Source organism: Tyto alba, unplaced genomic scaffold (assembly GCF_018691265.1).
Source record: "Tyto alba isolate M040663 unplaced genomic scaffold, T.alba_DEE_v4.0 Super-Scaffold_22, whole genome shotgun sequence".
Classification (NCBI taxonomy): Eukaryota; Metazoa; Chordata; class Aves; order Strigiformes; family Tytonidae; genus Tyto; species Tyto alba.
In genome coordinates, this window is record NW_024881296.1 from 19659634 (window position 1) to 19683406 (window position 23773).

The 23773-nt window shown below is 34.3% G+C and overlaps 1 protein-coding gene across 6 annotated transcripts in view; it reads left to right on the forward strand.

The window, feature by feature from the left end:
* Window positions 1-23773, forward strand: part of STXBP5 (syntaxin binding protein 5) — a 117434-nt gene that overhangs the window by 75293 nt on the left and 18368 nt on the right. The window contains exons 16-22 of one of the 6 annotated variants that reach the window (XM_042795723.1): window positions 714-892; window positions 2674-2799; window positions 3256-3407; window positions 11528-11593; window positions 15778-15837; window positions 15931-15978; window positions 23130-23180. In XM_042795723.1, coding sequence (XP_042651657.1) covers window positions 714-892; window positions 2674-2799; window positions 3256-3407; window positions 11528-11593; window positions 15778-15837; window positions 15931-15978; window positions 23130-23180 — 682 coding nt within the window. The remainder of the gene's footprint in view (window positions 1-713; window positions 893-2673; window positions 2800-3255; window positions 3408-11527; window positions 11594-15777; window positions 15838-15930; window positions 15979-23129; window positions 23181-23773) is intronic. The other 5 variants (XM_042795724.1, XM_042795725.1, XM_042795726.1 and 2 more) reach the window with 5 other exon arrangements.

Genomic DNA, 23773 nt, shown 5'->3' on the forward strand with positions numbered 1-23773 from the left:
TTTACAGATCAGCCCCTATCAAACTATTCCTCAGTACTAGAAATGTCTCAAAAAATACTGTGTAGTTCTTAATTTCGGTCCATGAGTAAAGTTCTACTTTGCAGATGATGAGAGTAAAACAATGGAGAACTTTATACTGCACTACAATCAATACTAATACTGTTACAGATCTAGCAGAAGGAAATCTGAAATCATGATGAATTTATAGTACTTTAAAATGTGTGTTCTCATTCTGTGCAATATCAAATGTTGAACTAAGTCCCATGTATACAATGCCACAACAGTATAGAGTGTAGCTGTCTATATGCCTTCAGTTCTTAGTTTAGCATTCCTCAACTACGTAAAACAAGTCATCTTCATAATTGAGAATTTATTATATACACAGAACGATAATTAAATGGGTCTTGTATCCAGTATTTAATTCTTTCCAATATTAAGCAGCAAACTTTTAAATATTGGAAAATAAATTATATTTTCAAGTTTCAGAAATCATCGGATATTTAGTCTGTAGTAGTTAGTATGAATGTGTTTCTGAAGACTACATGTGTGAGTTTAGGTTGCACTGTTTATTAAACTACTGTGACCTTTCAAAAGATGGAGGAATCGTGGATGTCACTCTTATCAGTACTATCTGCAGTTGCATTTCATTTATTTCGTATCTAGTTTTTTGAAAGGCAGAGATTACTGTTTAAATTTTTTACTTTAATATACAGATGCTGGAAGTACGTCTGTTATATGAAATAAATGATATTGAATCTCCAGATGGTGAGCAGGTGCCACCTTTACCAACTCCAGGCACAGGTTCCAATCCTCAATCCATTGTTCCTCAGTCTCATCCATCTACTAGTAGCAGTTCATCTGATGGCCTTCGTGATAATGTCCCATGTTTAAAGTAAGTATATTCCGTTACACTTTTGAGTGTGAAACTTTACAAGACTGTGTGATGAAAATATATTTACTTTGTTATTACAGAAGTGTCATTGTTGGTGAAAATGTTTTATTTCTCAGAGCAACGTTTTCCCATTATCTGAAAGCTGAGTTATGTTTTAAGAAATCAACATTGCAATCTTAGTTTTTTGTAAAACTTTAAGTTGATTTTTTAAAAAAAATCTGAAAATTTTTACCTTATGACCGTTGCCTGCTTTATGAAACTTCGGAATAGATGTTAGTATATTTATAGATGCCCATCTTTAAAGCAAACATTTTCAATAGCAGCAATATAGTTACTTTGAAATCTTACTGTCCATTGAAATGAACAGTCGGTGTTTTGTGGCTCTCCTTAACTTTAGGCCAAGTACATATGAATAGATTTTAATTGTTAGTTTTCCAGAGCCTTAGGATTTTAGAGCCAAATCAAAAACAATGAAAATGTTTATAAATACCTGAGAGGTAACTCTTTCTTAGGCTTATAAATATATTTTTCTCATAACTCTCCAAGGGAACTACTTTGTATTTTGGGAACAGGAAACAGAATTATATAAATCTCCCATTCTCATGGATCTTCATTTTGCATGATGCTTCATAGTGTTCACAGTGTATGTCTTTGACCAGTTTTCAGAGTCTTTAAATTGGGAGGTTTTTCCATAAGGTTGATGTGTGAACCTTTACTCATTTGAGAAATGGAAGTTAAAAGAAGACAATCTTTTTTACTATTCTACAAGAGTGCATTATGAGGCCTCCGGACCATCAACTTTTCCTTACAGAATGTACATTGAACTTCATTTTCAGATATAAAGTTAAGATATGTATGTACTTTTTTTTTCCTGAAGTTTTAGGGTCCCAACTTGGATTTTATTTTTTTGGGTACATCCATCCAGAAAATAACTAATTTCTGAAGGGGTTATTTTATCGGGGTTGGAATTCTTCCTTATATCTTATTGGTTGTACTGAGTTGCAGAAGTGTCTTTCTAAAGAAATGTGGACGAAGTAGAAAAAATCGAAAATTTTGAATTTTTATAAAATATTGGCAAACCAAAATATGCATTCATGAAAATGAATGGGTGGTAAACTAAGAGGACTTCAGGGACCAGAGGAGCTTATTGTTCTATGTAAAATTACTCACCTTAAAAGATGAAAGACCTGCAGGACATTCATAAGTTTCATCTGCATACAAACAAAATCTTCCCAGGAGCTTCAATTCCCCCATACAACTGGTCTACCATTATAATAATTTGCCTTGCTTTCATTGTTTTCTTTTATCGTATCATCAGCTTTTTGTTTGCATTTGTCTCCATACGTTGTGCTTCTGTTTCCCTTTTCAGTACGCTTCTTCCACATGACCTTCTCTCCCCCTTCCACTCTCTAAATCAGAGTTCTGGGAACTCTGAAAATAATGGGTAACACCTTCCTGCTAGGAACTGAACACCTTTAATCAAGCCAATACAGCATGTAAACGCTATTATGCTGTGCTCTGAAGAGAGGAGAAATTAAATATTTGTGATCATTGCTCAATTAATTTTCAGTTAGGTAATGAATCAAAAGGACCCTAAAGTGAATAATTACTTCCAGGGTGGCTTTTCCTCATTGTCATTTTGTCTTTGTGTTGATTTTTTTGTGATTTTCCAACTTTCTAAAGTCCGATGTGGTATAGAATTTAATGAATACTGGGCCCATAAGGAAAAATAGAGACTGTGGAGAGTCATGAAAAGATACCATGTTTTGTTTACTTTGCAGAGTTAAAAATTCTCCTCTCAAGCAGTCTCCAGGCTACCAAATTGAGCTTGTTATCCAGCTCGTGTGGGTGAGTGGAGAACCTCCTCAACAGATAACCAGCTTAGCAGTCAACTCAGCGTACGGCCTGTAAGTATGTTCTACACAGGTTTTTCATTATTCTGTTAAAATTATCTATTAAAAATTAAGCCTCTGTGTGCATTCACATGAGCTGCACAGCAACACAAGAGGTGCAATCAGTCTCCTGTGCTTAAAAGATAATTGCTTTTGGGTCATGGCAGATCCTAATGATGTTAACATCAGAAACAAATCAGCATCATTCTTCCTCACCTGGCACTGTACAGCCAAGAGTAAGTGTCATATAAGGCTCTGTCAGTTAGGTTGGCAACTACAATGAGAGTGATCCGTTCAACTCAGTGTTACGTGTATTTACAAAAGAACTATTAAATGACACTGCATTCTAAAATAGTTAATTAGAAATATGTGTAATTCAAGGTAATTCACAAAAATTAGGAAGTCTCGAAATGCTGGACAGCCACAAATACCTACACAAAACTGTCTTTCCTTCCACTTCTCTTTTTCCAGAGTAGTTTTTGGAAACTGTAATGGTATTGCCATGGTTGATTACCTTCAGAAAACAGTGCTCTTGAATCTAGGCACTATTGAACTGTATGGCTCCAATGATCCTTATCGCAGGGAGCCACGATCTCCCCGAAAAACTCGGCAACCATCTGGAGGTGAGTAACCCAAATCTTGTTTTAACCAGCTGTGCCTTTATTCTGAGCTTATCTGGGCTATTAGTGTATACTCTGAATACAAGCATGTTTTTCTCCATTGTGATTTCATCCTTTCTTTTTGATCTGTTCCTAATGTCACCACTGCAGGTTTGTTAGTTCATCTTTCCTGCAAAACTGTTGCTTAGTGGGATCTACTGATGCTTGATAACATCAGTGTGTAATGCATGTTTTAAGAAAGAGCAGATGGGAAAACATTATCTGTGTGAATAGTTATAACTATAAATGTACAATGGATTTTTATGCAGTTTACAAGACTTTAACTTAACACACCATGAAGTAGAACTACCCTGGTATTTCTGATAAACCTAGTACCCATATCACATGCTTGTATAATCGCCTTAATGTTTGCAGATAGCCAGCATATATGCTGGGATCTTTTGGCTTCCTATTTTAACCATTGACTAGAAATACCCGTGACAATCTAAGCATGTTACATTGTGTATGCTGCTATGTTATACTTGAGAGGAAGCCTTGGATTTAAGTGAACCAAATAAACTTCCAAATACAAGGTGGTAAAATAAATCTTATTTGAAAAGAAAAGGACTTTGCTTTTAAAAATGTACTGGAGAGGGTTGTTCCTTTGCAGCTGAGGAGGAAAGTGACTTTTCAGTCAAAATACCAAGCTTTTTATTACCAAAAGGAAAATCTAGTATTTTTAAATTATTTTCTTCTCCTTATGATGTAGTGGATACTTTTAAGTTAATTTGGAAAATGGATAAAGACAAGATGATAAATGATGTCATTGCTGCCCCAAATTATTAATTTTTGATCGGAGATAAATTGTTCAAAAAACATCTTCATGCTCTAGTATTGGTTGTTTTATTTTAATATATCCAGAAAAAAAATAGAGGTAAGTTCTTTAGGTAATATTTACTTTAAATTGAAATGTATGCTCTAAGATGTATTTTAATAAATCATTGGTTTGAGAGAGATCTAGTTAGCAGCAGTCAGCTATTTCAACTGAGGAAACTGGTCTAAAAATCATTAGTGTAGAGCAGAATATACACAGCCGGTATCATGACAGATAAAATATTTTCTTCTAATAAATGAAAACTTTATTAAAATAATTACTTGTTAAGAGAGAAAGAAACAACTTTACTGACCTGTGTTAATTCCTCTTGGGAGTAACGGGCTTAAATTCTGCTTCATTCATTTAGATTATAAACTGCCTTTTGGAGTGTTAAACATTACTTGCTTTGTTTTCTTGGCTTTTGTTATTTTAATGTATTGGATCTGCATAACTGTGTCTCTAAGATGTTCAAGAATTAAGACCTTTTTGCTCATGAATATAACTGTTACATGAAGTACTGTATTTTTTCATCTTACATTTTAGTACTAACAATCTGCATGGCAAGAGCACTTTATAAACCTGGTTATACAAGTTATTCTGCTGGCTTTTCTGTCTCAAATATACTGTTAGTGTCTTCGTCTTTCCTTTTCTCATTGCTTCATAAAGGTATGCTGACTGTGGCTTCTTGCATGTGCGGCCTTTCTAACTTATATTCAGAGTCTGTGAAAAAGCTTCGCACCTCTTATATAAGTAAGTCATCTCATGGCAATAAAATATTTTTGAACATCTGAATTTGATTTTTTTTGACATGTTCACTCATCATAAATGTTTTTGTTATCCCATTTTAAGCAATTGTTTTGCTTTTAGAAGCTGATTTTAATCCATCGTGCATCTATTGTATTTCTCGTTCATGGAATCTTTAAAAGAAACTTGAAGGAAAAAAAATCAACCATAATAGTCTCTGTATTTTGTGTTTTCAAATAAATAAATATGAAAATCAAAAGGAGATCCAGGCTCAGAAGTTACTGATGTCTACAGACCTGAGATCTTACTCACCAAACTTAGTGTTGTTTTGAGATCTGAGGTTAGAAGCTTCCCTTCCTTGGTTCCTTTTCTGGCAGAAGAAGCTTCAGAACTCTAGTGTTAGATTATTATTGTTATTGTTGTTATTGTTGTTAAAATTTTTTATTATTCTTACTAGAATAATAATATTTAACATTGTACAAGACAGCGATTTGTATATTACAAATGAAAATTTACTTCTGCATAGATATTGTTCATAGGGATTAAGTATGGACGTGTGTATTGCACAGCCCTGTGGGGTTTCCAAGCAGTTTTGAAGTTCAGGCGCCTATGAGAGGGAGGGAGCCCATGAGAACCATGGTTTACCTGAGGGCTTCTCTGACTTACTCCATCATTCACAACATCCAAGAACTTGGAGAACATAAAACTTTTTTTAAAAAGTATAACATTGTTCCTTTCCCTAGGATGCTAGTTTTCTCCAACTCTTGGGCAGAGGTAGATAATCTCACACCATTTTTTAATGAAGGAGAGTAGAATAAAACTAAGCTAAGAAGAATGTCGTGGAGTTTAAAAAAAATGAAATAAAATAAAATAATAATTACAGTAATAATGGAATGGAAAAACAAGTGATGCACAATGCTGTTGCTCACCACCCAGTGACTGATGCCCAGCCCATTCCCAGATAGAGATTTCAGAGAAGAGAGAATCCTGAAACCGAAATCCTGGAAGTTAGAGTGAGTTTCCTGATAAACCTTTGTCTATATACTGATCATGATCTTATATGATATGGAATATTGCATGAACCAGTTTGGGCCTGTTGCTCCGGCCATGCTCCCTCCCAGCTTCTTGTCTACCTGCGCACAGGCAGGACATGAGAAGTTGAAAAGTCCTTGATTTCTTAGCAACTAAAAACATCAGTATGCTATCAACATTCTTCCCATATCAAATCCTGTAGTGAATCCAAAACACAGCATTTTCTGGCTACTAAGAAGGGAAAAAATATAAAAAAAATAGCTCTATCCCATCCAAAAGCCGGACAGGGAGAAAGGGAGCTAGGCAGGAAAGAAATGCGTCTACCTAAAGATGATACAGAACTGAAAATCAGGATCACCCACTGATTTGTTATTGTGAAGGGAGGCAAAAGATGGGCATAAGTCTCAAAACTGATTTCTGAAGCCAAAAATTGTAAAGCTGAACTTACCTGAACTACTTAATTTAGGAGTAGGTTAAAAGAGGTTTTGTGTGAAAGGGTTAATTTCTTAACCATGTAGTTAATTCTCATTCTTTCCACCATCCTGCCAGTATCTTCTTGCTTAGGTGGAGCTGCAGTCTTTTTAAAAACTGAAAATAATTTCTCTAGAGTTATTTAATATTTCTCATTGTTTGTAGTTCTTTCAATGTATGTGTTGCCCAGACTTCAATAGCTTAAGTAATAAAGTATTGCTGTGTAATTTTTCACAAACAATAAGCCTCTTACATTAAAGAACTACCCTTTGCCATATTTGTAGAATTGGAATGATGAGATTTAGTCAGGATGCTTCCAGATTTTACATTCTCCCTTTCTTGAACATTAATATCCGTGTCTAGTGCCTTCAAAAATGCAAGGAACTTGTGCTTCCTTGATTTTGTTTTGAAAGATACGCCTTCATTGAATTCTTTATCTTTAAAACATATATATTATATATTATATTAATACTTCTAAATTAATTTTTCTACAAATAAGACATTTTTAACTACTGTACAGCTCTACCTTCAGAGAGTATTAGCACTTAATTTCTAAATATTCCTAGAAGAAGAATTTATGTATTTAATGTGGTTGTTTTAGAGAAAGCTTTTTTTTTTTTTTAAATCATACTAGCCTATGCATGCATTCAGATAAGTTCTTGATTGGTTACGTTAAATTGAGGTTCAGTGTGCAACAGAGCAACATATTGTTATTCTACTTTGTATCCCAAGATTGGCAGAACCAAAAAATTAAATTATTTCAGTATAGAGGGAAGTAGGAAGATATCACTCTCTGTTACTCAACCACTTCCATAGGCTTTGCCCCAAAAAGGCAGCAAGCATTGCTCCTTCCTCATGAAGAGCCCTGCTGTTCTGTATGTTCCAGCATAAAGTATCTACTTAATATCATCAGTATCTGCTTACATATTTATAACTTAGTAAATGGCATGTCTTGATTCAACGAATTGAAAATTTAAAAATACTTTTTTTAAAAAAGTTCACAGAGTAAGAGTTATGGTATCTTCTAAAATATAAATGGAAATGCAAGATTTTTCCCTTCACTTGTGTTGCAAGAATATGATGTATGTTTCTGTCATCTTATTTTTTCTACTCAGAAAAGAAATTCAGATTCCCATCTTAAAGCAGCATCTATTTAGAAACAAGGCTCTCTACACTAGCTAGACTGTAAACTGTCATTTCAGGCTAGCTCAACAGATACAAGCTCCCAGTTGGGATCGTGTTTTGGAATTTATCAGTGATACATACCAGGTATATTACTCACATGTTTTGGGTGGCAATTTATAGTTTGTGAAGCATGCAGTATATGTGTTTTGTGAAGGCCTGCTAGACAGTGTCATCAGGTGCTTGTCAAAGATAAAACAAAAGTCAACATTTGCCTTTAGATCATAATAGTGGGGGTGGGGGAGAACCCAACTTTTGCCATGTGCTGGAAGACACAAAATATGTAAGTAAATGCTTTATAGTGTGATGACAACTCTATGCACAGTGGAGATTTACACTATTTAGAGACCTTTGCCTGATATACTATTTGCTAAATATGGCAGGAGTCATTAAGATGATCAATATTGGTATCAACTTATCAAACAATTTGTAGTTTTATGACTAAACACCAAAATTTATGGACAGGTGTTATTTTTCCTTGCTTAGTTACATAATTAAGTTCACACCAATTTTAACTCTTTTGCAACTTGCTACTGGTAGGAGTTACAAGATCTTACCTGACTTCTGAACTAGTACAATACAATACAACTTTTTATAAGTTAGTATTTCTTAGTTCTACCAGAGGCAGTTTAGGATTCTGACAAAATAGAAGCAGTTCTTGCATGTATGTGACTTCTTAAATTTTTATTATACATCAAAAAGCCTTTTCTGAATGTAATCTATGAGAGATTCAGAACTGAGGTTGAGTCAAATCTGAAGAAAATGCATGCCAAGAACTCTTCTGGGTTGCCTTGTTCTAGTTGTTTTCCCTATCCCCTTTCTCTTTGAACTGGCTCTGGACATGAACTATTTGAATTTTTAACTTTAAATGTCAACTAAACCAGACCAACATCAGCTGTGGCTAAGTTGAGCGCAGAACTGAATCAGAAAATTTGATGATTGGGTTTGGGAATTTTTTGAGTCAGCTTTTCAGGTTAATTGTTTTTAATTCTAACTTTTACATCTTCTTGTCAAGCTAGTTCTAGTTGTAATTTTTAATTGGGCTGGTTTCTAGATAAGCTGTAGTTTCTTCAGAGATATAGCTGCCTAAAGCTTATGTGCAAAAAATTAAAATGTCCTATGAAAATTACTTTATGCATCAGTTAATTTCAACTGTAATTCTAGGGAGTTTTTAATGCAGCATGGTCATTTTTATGTCTTTAATGACATTATGTAGTGGGGTTTATTATTCATCATGGGGGTTTTCAGATTTCCTGCTACTAGAGTTCAAAGAGATAAGATAAAAGCTTATTTAGAAGGTCACTTTTTCATATATTTGTGTCCTAGCAGATTGTAGTCTTTGAAGTTCTGAAATTGAAACTCTTGGATCAATTTGCTTTTGTAATCCTTAGCAATTTGCACATATGCTGTAAGCCTGAAATTAGAGGACTTTTCCAGGAGATCTGTCTTGCTGCCAGTGCGCACGCTGCTCCTATTGGGGTACCTGGGGTTTTAAAAGGAACAGCAATAACAATTGTTACACCCGTTTCTTCTTCTCATTGGTCATGGACAGATCCTCATAGTTCACAGACTTAACTCAGATCATTCTTGTTATTCTCTGTTTAGTTTAATTACTAATACAGTCATCTGTAAAATTATTTTTTGTCTATTCTTGCTCTTCCTTCTCTCTTAAATAATATTAGTGATGGCTATGCTTAGATTTCCGTGGTTTATGTGCCATAATGATTGTCATAATGCACACTTACGCTTTAGTGTAAGGGATAAATCTTACCTAATGCATACAATTAGTGCATAGGTTTATGATGAGGGAATATTTTGAGGGTTTTCTGTTGGATCAATTGATCCAAGTTATTAAGATGTATATTAATCAAATCATAGCCTCAAGACCTATTACAAAGAAATCAAGCACGCAGGTGTGTGACTTCATTCTTGGCTAAAGACTATTCCTGTCAATGAAGGCATTTTCATAGTAAAACTAGTGTGAGAGGTTAAACTCTTCCTACAAAGATGAAGAATTAAAATATTTGTGGGAAAGTGGTAATTAAGTTCCTGAACTGTGTGTTTGGATTTGTTCAGTCTGGCTCCTGAAGGACCATGATCTAGAAACAGAACTGTTTCTAAAAGTACAGTACAGATTTGTTCTCCAAGCACTGATACTATCTAAAACTTGTATTGCTTGTTCGGAGAGCAGAGCCTGGATTTTTGAAAAATCTTTTTACACAACTCTGTCTAGTACAAAACAGACTTCCATGCGTGTTTAAAACTCTGGTGCTTTCAGATGTTAAATCATACTTTGTTAGAGAATATGTACCACAATTGTCCCATAATGGTCATTGATTTACTGATAGATAAATAAATAAATTGCATTTTTCTTTCTCCTGTGTAGTAGGAAGGCATAGCTCCCACCTGCGATTTCACCTTATATTTCAGAATTTGAATCAGTTCCTGAACTGTTGTTAAGTTTAAGCTTAATCAAACCTTAAGGTCATCTGACAATTTCACAGAAATTCTACTCACTGAGTTTTGATGTTCGAGCTGTATGTGATCTTAGTAATCTTAAAGACTATTTTGCATAAATGAAACTCTGTGAATGCAGCATACTTTTAATGTGTTCCACATTGATATATTTCAGGGTAAGCTTTTTTCTTTAACTGATTAACTTCTGATTTAGTATTTGGAAATTTTAAAGCTTTGATAGAAGAGTAGTGCTGTTCCCATATATTTTTTTTTGTTGTTGTCTGTTAACAGATATGTACAGATGTACTAGTGAATGTGTAGTGTACAGCTGTATAGACAGGCTTTGCATGCGCAAGCCCTTGTTGCCTTAGCCATACCATTACACATCTCAAGCTTTTTGACTATTTGAAATATTTGTGTGCATGCAAAATACTTTAAATTTAACAAATATTTCTTAACTATTACTGTTAAATTTGAATTAGTATCACATAATGAAATTTCTGAAGAAAAACTTTATATTATCTAAACCTAAAGATGAATTTCTGTCCTTAAAATATCAGTAAAATTCACTTTTCTTAATCGTGGGCAGTCTTGACAGCAATTTCTTGTTAAAAAGGAAAACAGAAAAATTCCTTGTATACTTACATTTAGTGCTATGGAATAATATTTAGGACCCTTATAATGAAAATTTCATCTTCAGCATTTGATTGGGGACTTCTGTGCTTTACTTCCTTCACTGGAATATGAAAGGAATAGGCTTTTAGATATTAACATATTGCTGTTATTCAAATGATCAGATTTGACAATGTAAGAATTCAGTGAAATTCTTCCATACAAGGAGGAACACTTTTGGAAGCATCTTAAAACTTAAATTACATAAGGGACATCAATAAGGAGTTTTGCTCAAAAATAAATTTGGCAATACAATAGCAAATAAAAAGCATGTCAGGGTAATAGTGGGAAAATTATTTCAAAAAAGGCACTGTAGTTTCACATGTGGTTGTAATCTTCAAGATCCACTTTCATACAACTTTCTTTTGTAATTACATTTTTAATACAACTCCAGGATTTTTTCAAAACAGAAATTATATTTGTACTTTATTATCTATAGCATGTAAATAATTAACTGTTTTGATAAGTCTGTCTTGCTGAAAATACGGTGGTTTTCACTAAAATTTAATGAGGAAGTGTATTTTGTAAAGAAAAATTTAGTAGAAAGACATGACTCTATAGTTACCGTGGCTAATGTCCAAATTAGAATTTCTGTTACGTTTTTTATCACAGCTGGCTAGTTCATAGCTAATAAGAAATGAAATTCCTAACTGCAGTGAAAGAAAAGATAAAATAGCACCTGTATTTATTATACACTGGTTTTGTGTTCCAGCAGGTCTTTGTGATATTAATGAAGGTACAGCAGTGCCAGAAGACCGCTGCAAATCGCCCACTTCAGGTAATCATGACTTTTTATGGTCTTCAGCTTCTTATTTTCTAAGAAGATGGCATGCTCTAAATCAACACTTACTAATTCAGTAATTGTATAGAATCTGTTGTCATCTCATATGTTTGTCTGAGCTGTCATAAATTTTGCTGTGTTGCACAACTGCAATTTTAAACCAAGGCTGATTTTAAGAGATACAATAGGAATATGTCATAAAGATTAGTGAAGAGAAATACAATCTGAAATATTTATGCTTCAGGGAACATACTGCACAATAGAATTTTGAAACATTGATAAGAGATATGCAAATTCCTCTGGCAGTTCATGTGGGGTTTTTTTTTGAGTCCTCGAAAGTGGTACAGATTATTTCTGTAAAAAGAGCTGGTTTACTTCTTCCTTTTAAGTGGTAAATTATTGTTTTTCTTTGGAATCAGAGATCTTCAGAAACTGGCATCCTTGCAAAGTAGGAGTTCCTTTCTTAATGCTCCCTCCCTCCATTTTTGGGGGTTGTTTTTTTTTTGTTAGTTGCCACTACTGCCTGTGAATGTTTTAAATGGAAGCTCCAGCACTGTGTAATACTGCTTAGCATTTTGCTTAATATTGGCTGGTTGAGGCAACAACTATGTAAATACTTAATAATGCATGTCAATATATAGTGTTCATGACAAATATTTCACATAGTAGCTAAAAATTTGTCACTTCACTATTACTCTGAGAAAACTTATATGTTTAAGTGACTTATGTCACTGTTTCATTCAAAGTTAAAGGACAAAATTTATGCAGATTTACTCAGGTACGTAAGATAGTACATGCATTCTTTGCAATGTAGTGCAAAATGGTTATCAATATAAGAATCTAAAGGTAGATTCCTTTTCTACTGTAGCCTGTACCTTTCAAAGCCAAGTTAAAAGCATAACAAAACAAAATATCCTGTTTGTAGCTCTAGTAGAAATTCTAACAAATTTTCTTTTCTGATTTGATAACTGCTGTGTTTTGATATTAACTTTAAATTGTGCAAAGCTCTCATCTAGATCAGTCGATGTAATTTTCTTTTTGGCTAACCATTTCTTAGAGTAAATTAGATTTATCTATAATTAAAGCAAAATTTGGCTGAAAATTTTAATTAATGTCTTCACTGAAGATGTGATTTCTATGATAAACCTGTGTAATGGTAAGTGTTGGCATGCTGTTGTCAACTTCAGTACCATTTTTTGTGTGAGCATCTCTTGTGGTGTTTAGAATAAAGTTAATTTTTCCTATTTCATTTTTAAACAAGACCAATGTCTGTAAACAACTTGCTGTGCAGTGCTACAGTTGAAGTAAATCACTTCTTTCAAGATTGAGGAGAATTATCATTCTTACTGATATTTGAATTTGACCTGCTAAAAAGTCTAAGCCTACTTTCTGATAGACTGCGATATAATGTGTACAATGAATGTCTAATGAATTGTAACCCTTAATCAGTATCCTTTTTTTTTCCCCTTGTTCCAACATCACTGAAATTTCAGCTCAAACCACTTCCAAATGCTACTGTTAAAACTTAACACTGTTGAATTTGAATTAGAGGGTTTTTTCATAATTTTGAGTTGAAGTAGAGGAAAACTCACCATTTCTGCTAACAGTACAATGAAAGCAAGCCTGAAGATGAAAATCAAGGTTTATATGGACAAATCCTAAATTTTACAATTTGCCTCCCCTCCCTCCCTCGCTCTTGTCTGAGTTGTGCTAGATGAAATAGGTTAAAAATTAATGCAATTTGGGTATTTTTTTTTTTTAAGAAGATCAAAAAAGAGGCAGCTTGGAATAGATTAATTCAAATGTCCTGAAAGGAAACAGGGAAAATTCATAATCCTGCAGAGGCAGAAATCAATCTCCAATTTGAGTTGATTATCTGAGAAGACTATTTTGAAGTTAGTTCATATTAGAATAAAATCTAGAAGTCTGGAAAACTGAGTATTCTGTGAAAAGAATATATAATGTCCTAGGTACACACACAATACTAAAGAGAAATAAATCTAAAGTACCAAAAAAAAAAAAAAGTGAGTGGAGAAAGATGGTGAAGTTCCTGTTTCATTCTCCTGTGAAATAGAATCTTGAAGTAGTGAGGTTGGACTGTGCCTTGTTTCTCTTGGTTCTATCCTCCCAGCTCTCAATGAATGAAATAAGGTTCATGGCAGGCTTCTCCAGTTTTCCTTTGAGAAGGGTATTTGGGGGGAGGCACCTCCCTGATAGGGAGATCATTTGGTGATATTTATGAAGAGAGAAGAGCTCCAGTTCCTTAGGTTTGGTTTATGTTTTATATCTTTTCTGGGCAAGAGCACAAGACGGGAAAGAAGCTTGAAAATGGCATTGTTTTCAGAGGGCTAAGAGGACATTTTGGAGAAATCAGCTGCACAGTATTGGTGAGCTTGAGATGCAGGGCAGAGGCCTGATTTAAATGAACTTTTTCCAGTCTAGAGGCTCTATAGTTAAGAAGAAAATACACTAGCACAAAAAGTTGGTTTGTTACTAGCTTTAAGATTGGAGGATGAGAATGGCATTATTATATTGGTACAGTCAAAGCCAATCTGTTGAACAGACCAGTCACTGTTTGGGCCGAAGTCTACATTTGCTCAAGTGATCTAAATCTTCCACATCTTCAAACTTTCCATGCCCAGGTGAAGAGAAGTGGAAGCTGACTTCCATTAGACTTCTTCCAGTGGGGGGTTATACAATTGAGAGGACTGTGAAAGGGACTACCTGCCTATGTGAATTAGGATAGTATCTTAGTTTCAGTAACACAGAACTATAGAAATACTGTGGAAATGGAAAAGAAATAGTAACTTTATCTTCTGCTTTTTCTACAGAAGTTAAGTGGTAATGAGCTTAGGCTCGGAGAGCATTTGTCTGACCCATAAAATGTTGTAGAGGATTGTAAACTGTCAAGTTTTTGTGTTCACGAGTGTCAAAATATTTTGATTCTATTCTTATTTTACACTTCCACAATATAAAAATCCAATGCAATTTGACAAATTTTTAGTTTAAGTATGCTTTGATTTCATGACAATGGTAAGCCTCAAGTTGTGGCATATAGCCTTTTTTAGGTATTAAGGGTTCAGAAAAATCCCAAGTGGTATCATTGGCTCAAAGTTGTCTGCAGAATAGTTGAAGAACTGTGGCCCAAAAGTGACTCACTGCATTGGAAAAAAAACAGATTTTCAAAACTTGAGTTTATTGGTACACCGGTTGTCTTGGTTTGGACTGAAATAGAGTTAATATTCCTTTTCAGTGACTAGATGAGTGCTGTGTTTTGGATTTAGCTTTGGGTTTGGTATGGGAAGAATGCTGATAGCACACTAATGTTTTCAGCTGCTACCGAGACTTCAAGGACTCTCTGACTCCTCATGTTCTGCCTGTGCTCAAGGGCACAGGGAGCAGGGAGGGAGCACGGCCACAGCACCTGACCCTAACTGGCCAGTAAAATATTCCATATCATGGAACCTCATGCTCACTATATAGAGGAGGGGTGGTCGGGAAGGGGCTCGCTCTCTCGCTTCCGGGATTGTGATCGTGGGATCTTGGTATCTCGGGGTCGCTGGCCGGGAACGGGCTGGATATTGGTTAGTGGGTGGTGAGCAATTACGTTGTGCATTGTCTGTTTATATATTTCTTTTTTTTTTTTTTCCTCGTCATTGTTCTCGTTTTATTGCCATTATTAAACTGTTCCTATCTCAGCCTGCGAGTCTCCTTTCACCCTTCTAATTCCCTCCTCCATTCCCAGGTGGGGAGGGGGAAGGGAGGGTGACCAGCTGCGGTGGTTGGCTGCCAACCAGGCCCAAACCACGACATCAGTGTTTGAGGGATCATAATTTAGGTTAATCTTTGCATCTGGAACCATGGTAGGATAGCAATCTAGTTATTGAATGTAACCATTTTTTTCAATGATGGAAATATTTCTAGCAACAAACTTGCTGCACTGTGCAACATTGAACCTTGTGTTATAAATTTTGTGGTTAATCTCAATATGGCACAATTCCTGTTGTACTAAAATAATTTGGACTTTATAGTATCTAGTACAGATACAGACAATACCAGTATCAGTATTTGATATTTTAATACATGTTTATATCTTCCTTAAGCTCAAAGCTTGTATTAATACATTCGTTTTGTCATAGATATATGTTTGTATATCCATTTCATTCTGTCTTCACTCATAGGTTCTGGTTCACCAAACAATTCTGATGATGATCAAAAAATGAATAATTTTATAGAAAAGGGTACAGTATTTTTCTTTTCTACAGTCTTATTTTTTTCAGTTCATCTTTTGATACACTTAGATTGATCTTTTTTTATTAAAATATTATTTACAGTGAAGACCAAAAGCAGAAAGTTTTCCAAGATGGTAGCCAATGACATAGGTAGGAACTAGAAAAATTCTGCTCTGTTCCTAATCCAGTGCCTTACTCTATGCAACACTAACCCAGCAGCAAAAAAAAAAAAAAAAAACCAAAACCAATAAAATTCAAATTTCAATGCAAGTTATTAATTTTTCATTCTTTATGCTAATTGGTAATTCTATGGGCTGCTTCTATACTAAATACACTGGGCACAATTTTTAAGAAAATCAAAGATATTGGTGGTTTTAATTCTCTGATTTTACAATTGTCCTTCTCTATCTTCTGGATGGGTGAAATTCTAATCCGTACTAAGAGTTCAGTCTATGCAAGTCACAACATTATTCCAATACTTTAGCAAAGGTAGAGTCTGTTTGACAACATGTGGATTATTTAATATCTGCTTGTGTTGCATTCATAGCCATATGGTCAGATTTTCATATGACTATGGTCAAGATAGAGGTAGTATCATGTTTTCATTTAATCATCTGGAAGTGGACTTGGCCATATACAGATATATAAGTACACCCTGTTACTGTTTCAGAACTGCATTTACTTTTTTGTATCCAACAGTGACACAATACCCTACCAGCTCCAGACTTGTGTCTTAAAAATTTGCTGACAAAATTGCCTTGGAATATGTTGTATGCAAGTAGATTGAACCCTTTTATGATTGGAATGGAAATTAACTCTGCTTCTGACAAGTGTCATTAAATAAATGAAGGCAAGAGTCTGTATGGTTTAATTTTTGGAAAGGGACTCTTTTTCCTTAATTTGGGATATGGTTATTTTAATTTCAGAATCACTGTGTTAATGGTTCATTTTGTTTTCATTTAGTACATTAGTATATCACTAGTGACAGGAGGATTTATCTCAGTCAAATCGAAAGGTTGAAACTACTTTATATAGTAAAACTGTGTGCTATACTACTCTTCTATAGGTTGTTTGGAACTGTTGGTTAAGGCTAGGGAGGAAGAGATTTCCTTTCCTGTAGTGTCCCTTTGATTTGCAGTTTAGCAATTTAACGTTTCTCCTCAACCATTAATCCGTTTCATTACAATTCAGTAATGGAGAAGAACAATCGGAACTCGGTGAGGTAAATATAAGTATGATGAAGTTGTCTTTGGAATCTGAGGTACATAATGAGGAAGAGCAAGAATATGCCCTTTCCTCAATGCTATGTTGAGCCCTCCTTGCAGAAAAGAAATTTTAGGGAAGATGAGTTCAGAGACAGTGGAAGTCTGAATTTAATTCAAGAAAGAAAATGGCTGTCAATATTATATTATGTCAGTTCATCTGTAATTATAAAAAAAAAAAAGAGTATCATTTAGAGTGCTGATTAATATGTTCTCCTAAAGGAAATTCAGGCTAACTAGAAACTTATGTTCAGTTCTTCTAATGAGAAAAACAACACTTAATCTTGTGCATGTTATGTCAATGTCTGTCAATGAGGTAACATTTCCCTTTTGCCCCAAAGCAGTCTCTTCTGAACTTAAAACAACCTATCTTGAGCAAAAAACATAGTATGTTTGAGTACAACTTCATTATTTTTTCACTTCTTTTCAAAGGCTAATGTTACAGTATTAATAAAATATTCTAATGACAATTCTATAGAACTACTGACATCAGTTTCAGCTTGAAGCCTTTCAACTGAAAGTATTGTCGATGTTTTTCACAGCTAAAAAAATAAAGCATTTGTTTGCAAGTAATGCATTCTTCAGGGTGCAAGTTAAACGCAGAGTTAATTGAGACAATAATGCATTTGACATGCAGTTCAAGTGTCTCACAGTCAGCCCATACTGTGATTTGTGTAACTTGCAGAGTTTGTTGGAAGTTTGAAGAAAATTATTATTTTATCTGCATTCTGTTAGAGTTTTGAGTGGTTCAGTGCTGTGGACTGAATGTTCTTTTTTCACTGATGTGTTTTCTATACCTTATCTGGCATGTTTACTATGCATGGCTCTTTCTGAACTTACAGTCTAAGTTCTTCCATATAAGAAAAATATGTCTTCTTCAGTGTTAGTAGTTGCATGGTTTTGCGTTTCATTGTTTAAAACCTGAACTGCCGACTAAATGTGAATAGACAATGAGATTTGTAAAATGTGTCACTGTCATTAACTTCAGCATGTTGTATGAAACAAATTGTTTACCATCAGCAGCGTTCACATGGATAAATTCAATGTGTGTAGCATGATTGTAGCTCTTCGCACTGGCATTTAGTGCAGTCAGTTCAAGTTCTTTCATTCTTTGTCAATGCATGAAATATAACCTATCAAATGGATTGCAAAACAGAACAAAAATTATTTACATAAATAATTGCAGTTGCTGCTAATATCATTCTTGTGGTTTTTGTCACATCGGAACAGCGAGTTAAGGGAATACTGCTTGCAAAGTGCGAAGTAATATCATTTTAGTGATAGGCCTGTAAGGTGGTAGCATAAATACGCATGCATTTAGAAATATGAAGCCTGTGACAATTTAATCACTTTATTTAAACTTATGTAGAGACATCTTAATTTCCACAGATATCGTTAGTGACAGTATTGGACAAGAATTCTTGCTTCATCAAAAGATCAAAAACCATCTAAGACTGCAACAATAGCATAAACAAAGCAAAATGTAAATACTTCATGTAACAACACTTCAGCTTTGCCATATATACTATTAAGATCAGTTGGTCTTCTGTTTTTTTCCAAGTACTCAGTTGTGAATGTTCCATGCTAAGGAATGGATAATAACTCAATTTAAAGACCTGTTGTGAATATGTTGCTTTTAGGTCACAGTTCCCTTTATTTGCATTGGAGGTGAACTTTGGAGAAGTTGCAATTACCTTGGATATATGGAGATACTTGATTTAAATAACCAATTCTAGAAATTACAGAAAATACTGTGGCCATTATTAAAAGAAGTCGTTTCTCTTAGGAATGGCAAATATTTGAAAGTATAAATATCGTGCTGTGAAGTTGTACAGAGATGTGAAGTCTACCCATACATAGATGAATTTACAGGAAGAATTAGTAGGAAGTATTTCATTTGTAAGCCTGTGTCATTTTTATAGAAATGCATTGTGATCCAACTTCATTGGAAGCAAAATCTTAAGCTGTTGTACTCATTCTTTGGTCACTTAATTATTTGGCATGGAGGTACACGCGAATATATGGCTACAAATAAGGTCAGAAGTTAAGAGGTATTCTAATGTCCATTTCTCATTTCTAGAAGAAGCATTAGTAAAGGTGTATGCAAAATACTGTAGACTAAGATCTTCATAACTGTTTCAGTAGGCTACATGTCACATACTTTTCAGGAAAATTGGTTTTATTTATTTTCTGCAGTTTATAGATTTAAAAACAATTGCAAACAATATTAATAGGCAGATCTAAGCAGAGTAGCTTTATTTCCAAACTTCTATAATCCCTGCTGTTACTATTGACATACAGTTTCTCACATGTTACATTCTAAGCATACACCTAAGTTTTTCAAACAGTGCTAAAGTCATTGACTGTTAATGCTGTTTGCATGCAATCGAATCTTAAGATGCTCATAAGTTCTCATTTTTTCTATTGCCAGAGTTAAGATTGTTTCTTCCAATGTTTTTAATACTTTGATCTAATTTTGCATATATCAAGTACATCTTTTCTTACATTCTCTTGTAAAATGATTTTATTATTCTTAAATCAAATTTAGAGATTTCAGCATTGATAATTTCTTTATTGTACTGTCACCAGCACAATATTCAACTCTTTAAGCATCTTGAAATTAGTTCTGAATATTGTACTCTAAATTCTGCATAGTTGCCAAATATAGAATAATTTGGGAACTTTGGTTTGTGTAACATTCGAAGTTTCTTATTTATTTTACATGAAATGTTAAATGAAATAGGCTTTATGTAAACTGTTCTCTGTCAAAACACCAAGATGATTATCTCCTTTATAACATTTAGAATTATTTTTTTGAAAGGGTTTAGACTATTTCCTTAAATAAGGAATGGATGAGAAATCACTATATCTTTCAAACCAATGTGCTATACTTCGTTCAGGACAACACAATGCAAATAAAATATCATTATTACTTTTAAGTCACAGATTCCTACTGATAGCTTAGTTATGTCTCAGCCTTCAGGTTTTCTTCACTGAATTGGTTGAGCCTGCTATGCTGAAATATAACATGCTAAGCCAAGGTACCCTTTCATATTTTAACATCTGCCCCCTCAAGCCTGACCTGTGAGAAATCTCCAAGAATTCTGAACATTGTTTTTGGACAGTTCTCTAATATCATAGTCGTATATGTTACTGACTTAATTATATATATTATCAATAGAAAGAATGTTTGTGTGCCTGTGTATGACTCTAGGTTTTCTAATTTAGAGTACTAAATGTAGGTCTAAACACAGCCAAAAAACAGAGATTGTTGCCTTGAGCAGCAGTGTGCCAGGAGGAGTAAAATGGCTCCCGAGTCTCTGTCTCCTTGCCTCTCACAAGCTGCGGAAGGGTAGTCTTGTCTAAAAATACTGCAGCAACCACCATCCCACCAGGAGGGGTATTAAGCTCTGGGAGGACAGTGACTGTGTGAGGTCAGCAGCACCCAGCAGGAGCAGGCACCATCGCCCTTGCCCTGGTGTACAACTTGAGTAAAAGGCCTGACATTGAGAGCTCTCTCTGTAGATCTCCATCCTATCTTTTCCATTTCTCTGATTTATGTCTTTTGTGGCATAGAAGTTGTCTAGGATGTTGCTGGTTTTCATCTGAGGCATAGCAAAACTGTATTTTCCAAAACTATTGTAAACCTTAATCCAGATATGAATACAAGCAGGGTATTTTTGTACTAAGTAATGTTACTTAAAAATGACTTAGCTGGTGAAATGTTCTTACTTTCTTAATGCATATTTAGGCACTTTTTTCTTTAAACACAAGATGGCACTACTGCTGTTTAAATAGGTTCTTGTTTCCTATTTACATTTGAATTATTGTGGTTTTTGACACAATGTACATTTTGAGATGTGTTTTTTTGTGTAGCACATTAATTCATTATTTCAAGCAATGGCATCCTCTTTAACAATTCACGTATCATCTTGTCCCATTAATGAGGCATAGGTCAGTGTTTATAGAAAATGTCTGACAAATTTGTTTTACTGTACCAACCTAGTTCACACAGCTAGCTTTCCACTGAGGAACAAAAAGCAAAAACTGTGGATTGACTCCTAATCCAACACACTTGCCTGTACTTATTATTACCTGTTATATTACCTGTTACCTAGTATCTTATTTTTTGGGACAGTTTTCTCTAAGTTGTTAAAATCGTGTTAAACATTTCTATTTGAAAAGCCAAAAGTGACTGCTCTGGTCTTCAAAGTGGCTGAGTTAATTAATCATTGCTGGTATTCACACATGGTAAAAGCTGTGAAAAGCCAAAAATAACTCAAATTATTTTCTGTGTGCATCCTTGAACTTTTGTTTACTATCTCAGCTTTTATGATTTACATGTCTAACACAGAAAACAAGTTTTATGATGACGAACGCTCATCATGTAAATCACAATTCCAGATGAGGTTTCATGATCTCTTTTCAAGCTGATGTAAATTCAAGCTGACAGCATAAAGATGGATTCCTGGTCGCTAGTGCTGTGTCGTACCACGGTTTTCTGTTTGCATAGCTGAGCTCTGATCTGAATCAGGAGTTGATTTTGTTGAAAACAGCCACCATTAGAAACTTCTTTTAGATGAGTTTTGACCTCACCATTAAGCTAGGCAGATGTCAACGCCAGTGCAAGGATGAGGGTAAAAAACATGTAGTCAGACTGCCCTTTTCAGTTTCAGCATGCACTAAAATAAGTTAGTGACTAGCATTTCAGTCTGGGAGTAAGTAACGTCAATTTAATTTGAATAGGACATACTTTGTAACATTGGCACATGAGGGAAATTAGAAGATTATTTCTGGAGTCTTATTCTCAAATTTTTATAACGTATGACAGGAATAAAGCTGTCCAACTATTCCGATAACTATAATTTGTAATATTGATGAAGATAATTGATGGTACAATGAAGTATTTCACTTTTTGAAGGAGTGGAAGTAACTTTAAATCACATGCTGTTCTTCAGGATATGTAGAAAACAGAATGATTTCTGTTAAAATTATAATTAGAATTAGTTAACTACCTTTTTAGCTGAAAGAAGCAGCAAGATTCAGGCTGATTTACGGCTGGTATCCATTACAAGGTACTCCTAGAATTAGGTGGTTCTCAACATCTACTTTAGATAGAGAAGTATTACCCTTACAAGATAGTGAATTAAATGATATATTGAAATTCAAGCATGTGTCTGGGAAATAAATTCAGAATCTACCCCTGGTCTAGTAGTTAAGATACATCAAAATTATTCCTTCTCCAGTAATTCTTGAAAGAAACATGGAAAAGGGATATATAGATACTAGTTTCCTAGTGACATCTATTATGTCAGCATTTGTTTAGTATTGTACTGCATTTTAAATGGACCACAAGATTTACATTACTATAAAGAGAATTTTCCAAGTTATGGATGAGTTCAGGTGTTATTTTTTAATTCAGCAATATTATCAAAATTATACTATCTCTTGTTTTACAGTGTTGCAAGTGTTTGTATGCTGCTGATTTTATAATTATTCTCTGTAACATTTTTATTCTTCTAAGGTTGTGGCTTGCATCTCAGATTACTAGCATTTTACATATGCGTTAATGTTTTAGTGTAATTAAAAGTTCATTTTTTCCTCTATTTTAAATATCTCAGGTTTGATCAGGAAGTAGGGCAGAAGAAGAGGGAATGAGAAGTTAAATTTATGTAAATTTCAGTGCACATTCTTGCAATAGCCAAGAGTCTGTGTTTTGTCCTCTCACCTGAGGAGATAAAACTTGAGGTTGAGCCAGAGCAAAATTCATCCAATCCATCAAGTCCTGCCTGAAGCCTGAAGAGAAATGAAGCTTGGCAAAAGTAATAAAATTCTGTATTTGGGGATTTTGGTATCTACCATGTTTTGGTTTTGCTCCGTTCCCTTGTGGAAGTGAGGCTCTGCTTTATTAAAAATCCTGTTAAGTACTGCTATTAATACATTGTTGTTTATTACATTAAATATTGGGAAAGAAGCAAATAAAGGCCAGCAGAATCATGTTTAATCTTTTTTAAAAAAAAGATATACTTCACTTTTCAGCAAAGATGTCCAGGAAGCTAAGTTTGCCAACTGAGTTAAAGCCTGATTTAGGTAAGTTTACATAGTTGATTTTATTTTTACTAAAACTGTTTTACAGAATGCGAGTATGTTAGAGTCCTAAATTATGTAAACTATCATGACTTTATGTTGCATTTATCTGAAGTGTGGAACTAAAATATTGATTCCACTACTTTTGGGGGCTCTCAAGCACGAAATGACATTGCTGTCATCATAAGGTAAGCCTGCAAATCTGGTACATGGCTTATCAAGCTTTCATCATAATTTTTAGGCATCTGTCACTCACTTTATCAATAGTGCTGTGATATCCAAAGCGTGAATAAACAGGTAACATAAGGTAAATTGCTGCCTGTTTAGAACCATCTGATAGATTTTAAATTGAAAAATTAAACATCTTAAGAATAACAGGATATGTTGAGGTCCACTCAACAAATAGTTGGACGTAGTTTTACAAGTGTTAATTGTCTTGTGACCACTCTCTCTAAATGAAAATAATATACAGCTGTTTGAATGGATGACCAGTCTGAGAATTTCCTTTTGCTTGAAAAAGCACAGTAATTTTTTTATATAGGAAGCAGTTCAGTTATGAAGACTGTAGTACTAAAGGTCATTATATTGCATAACTC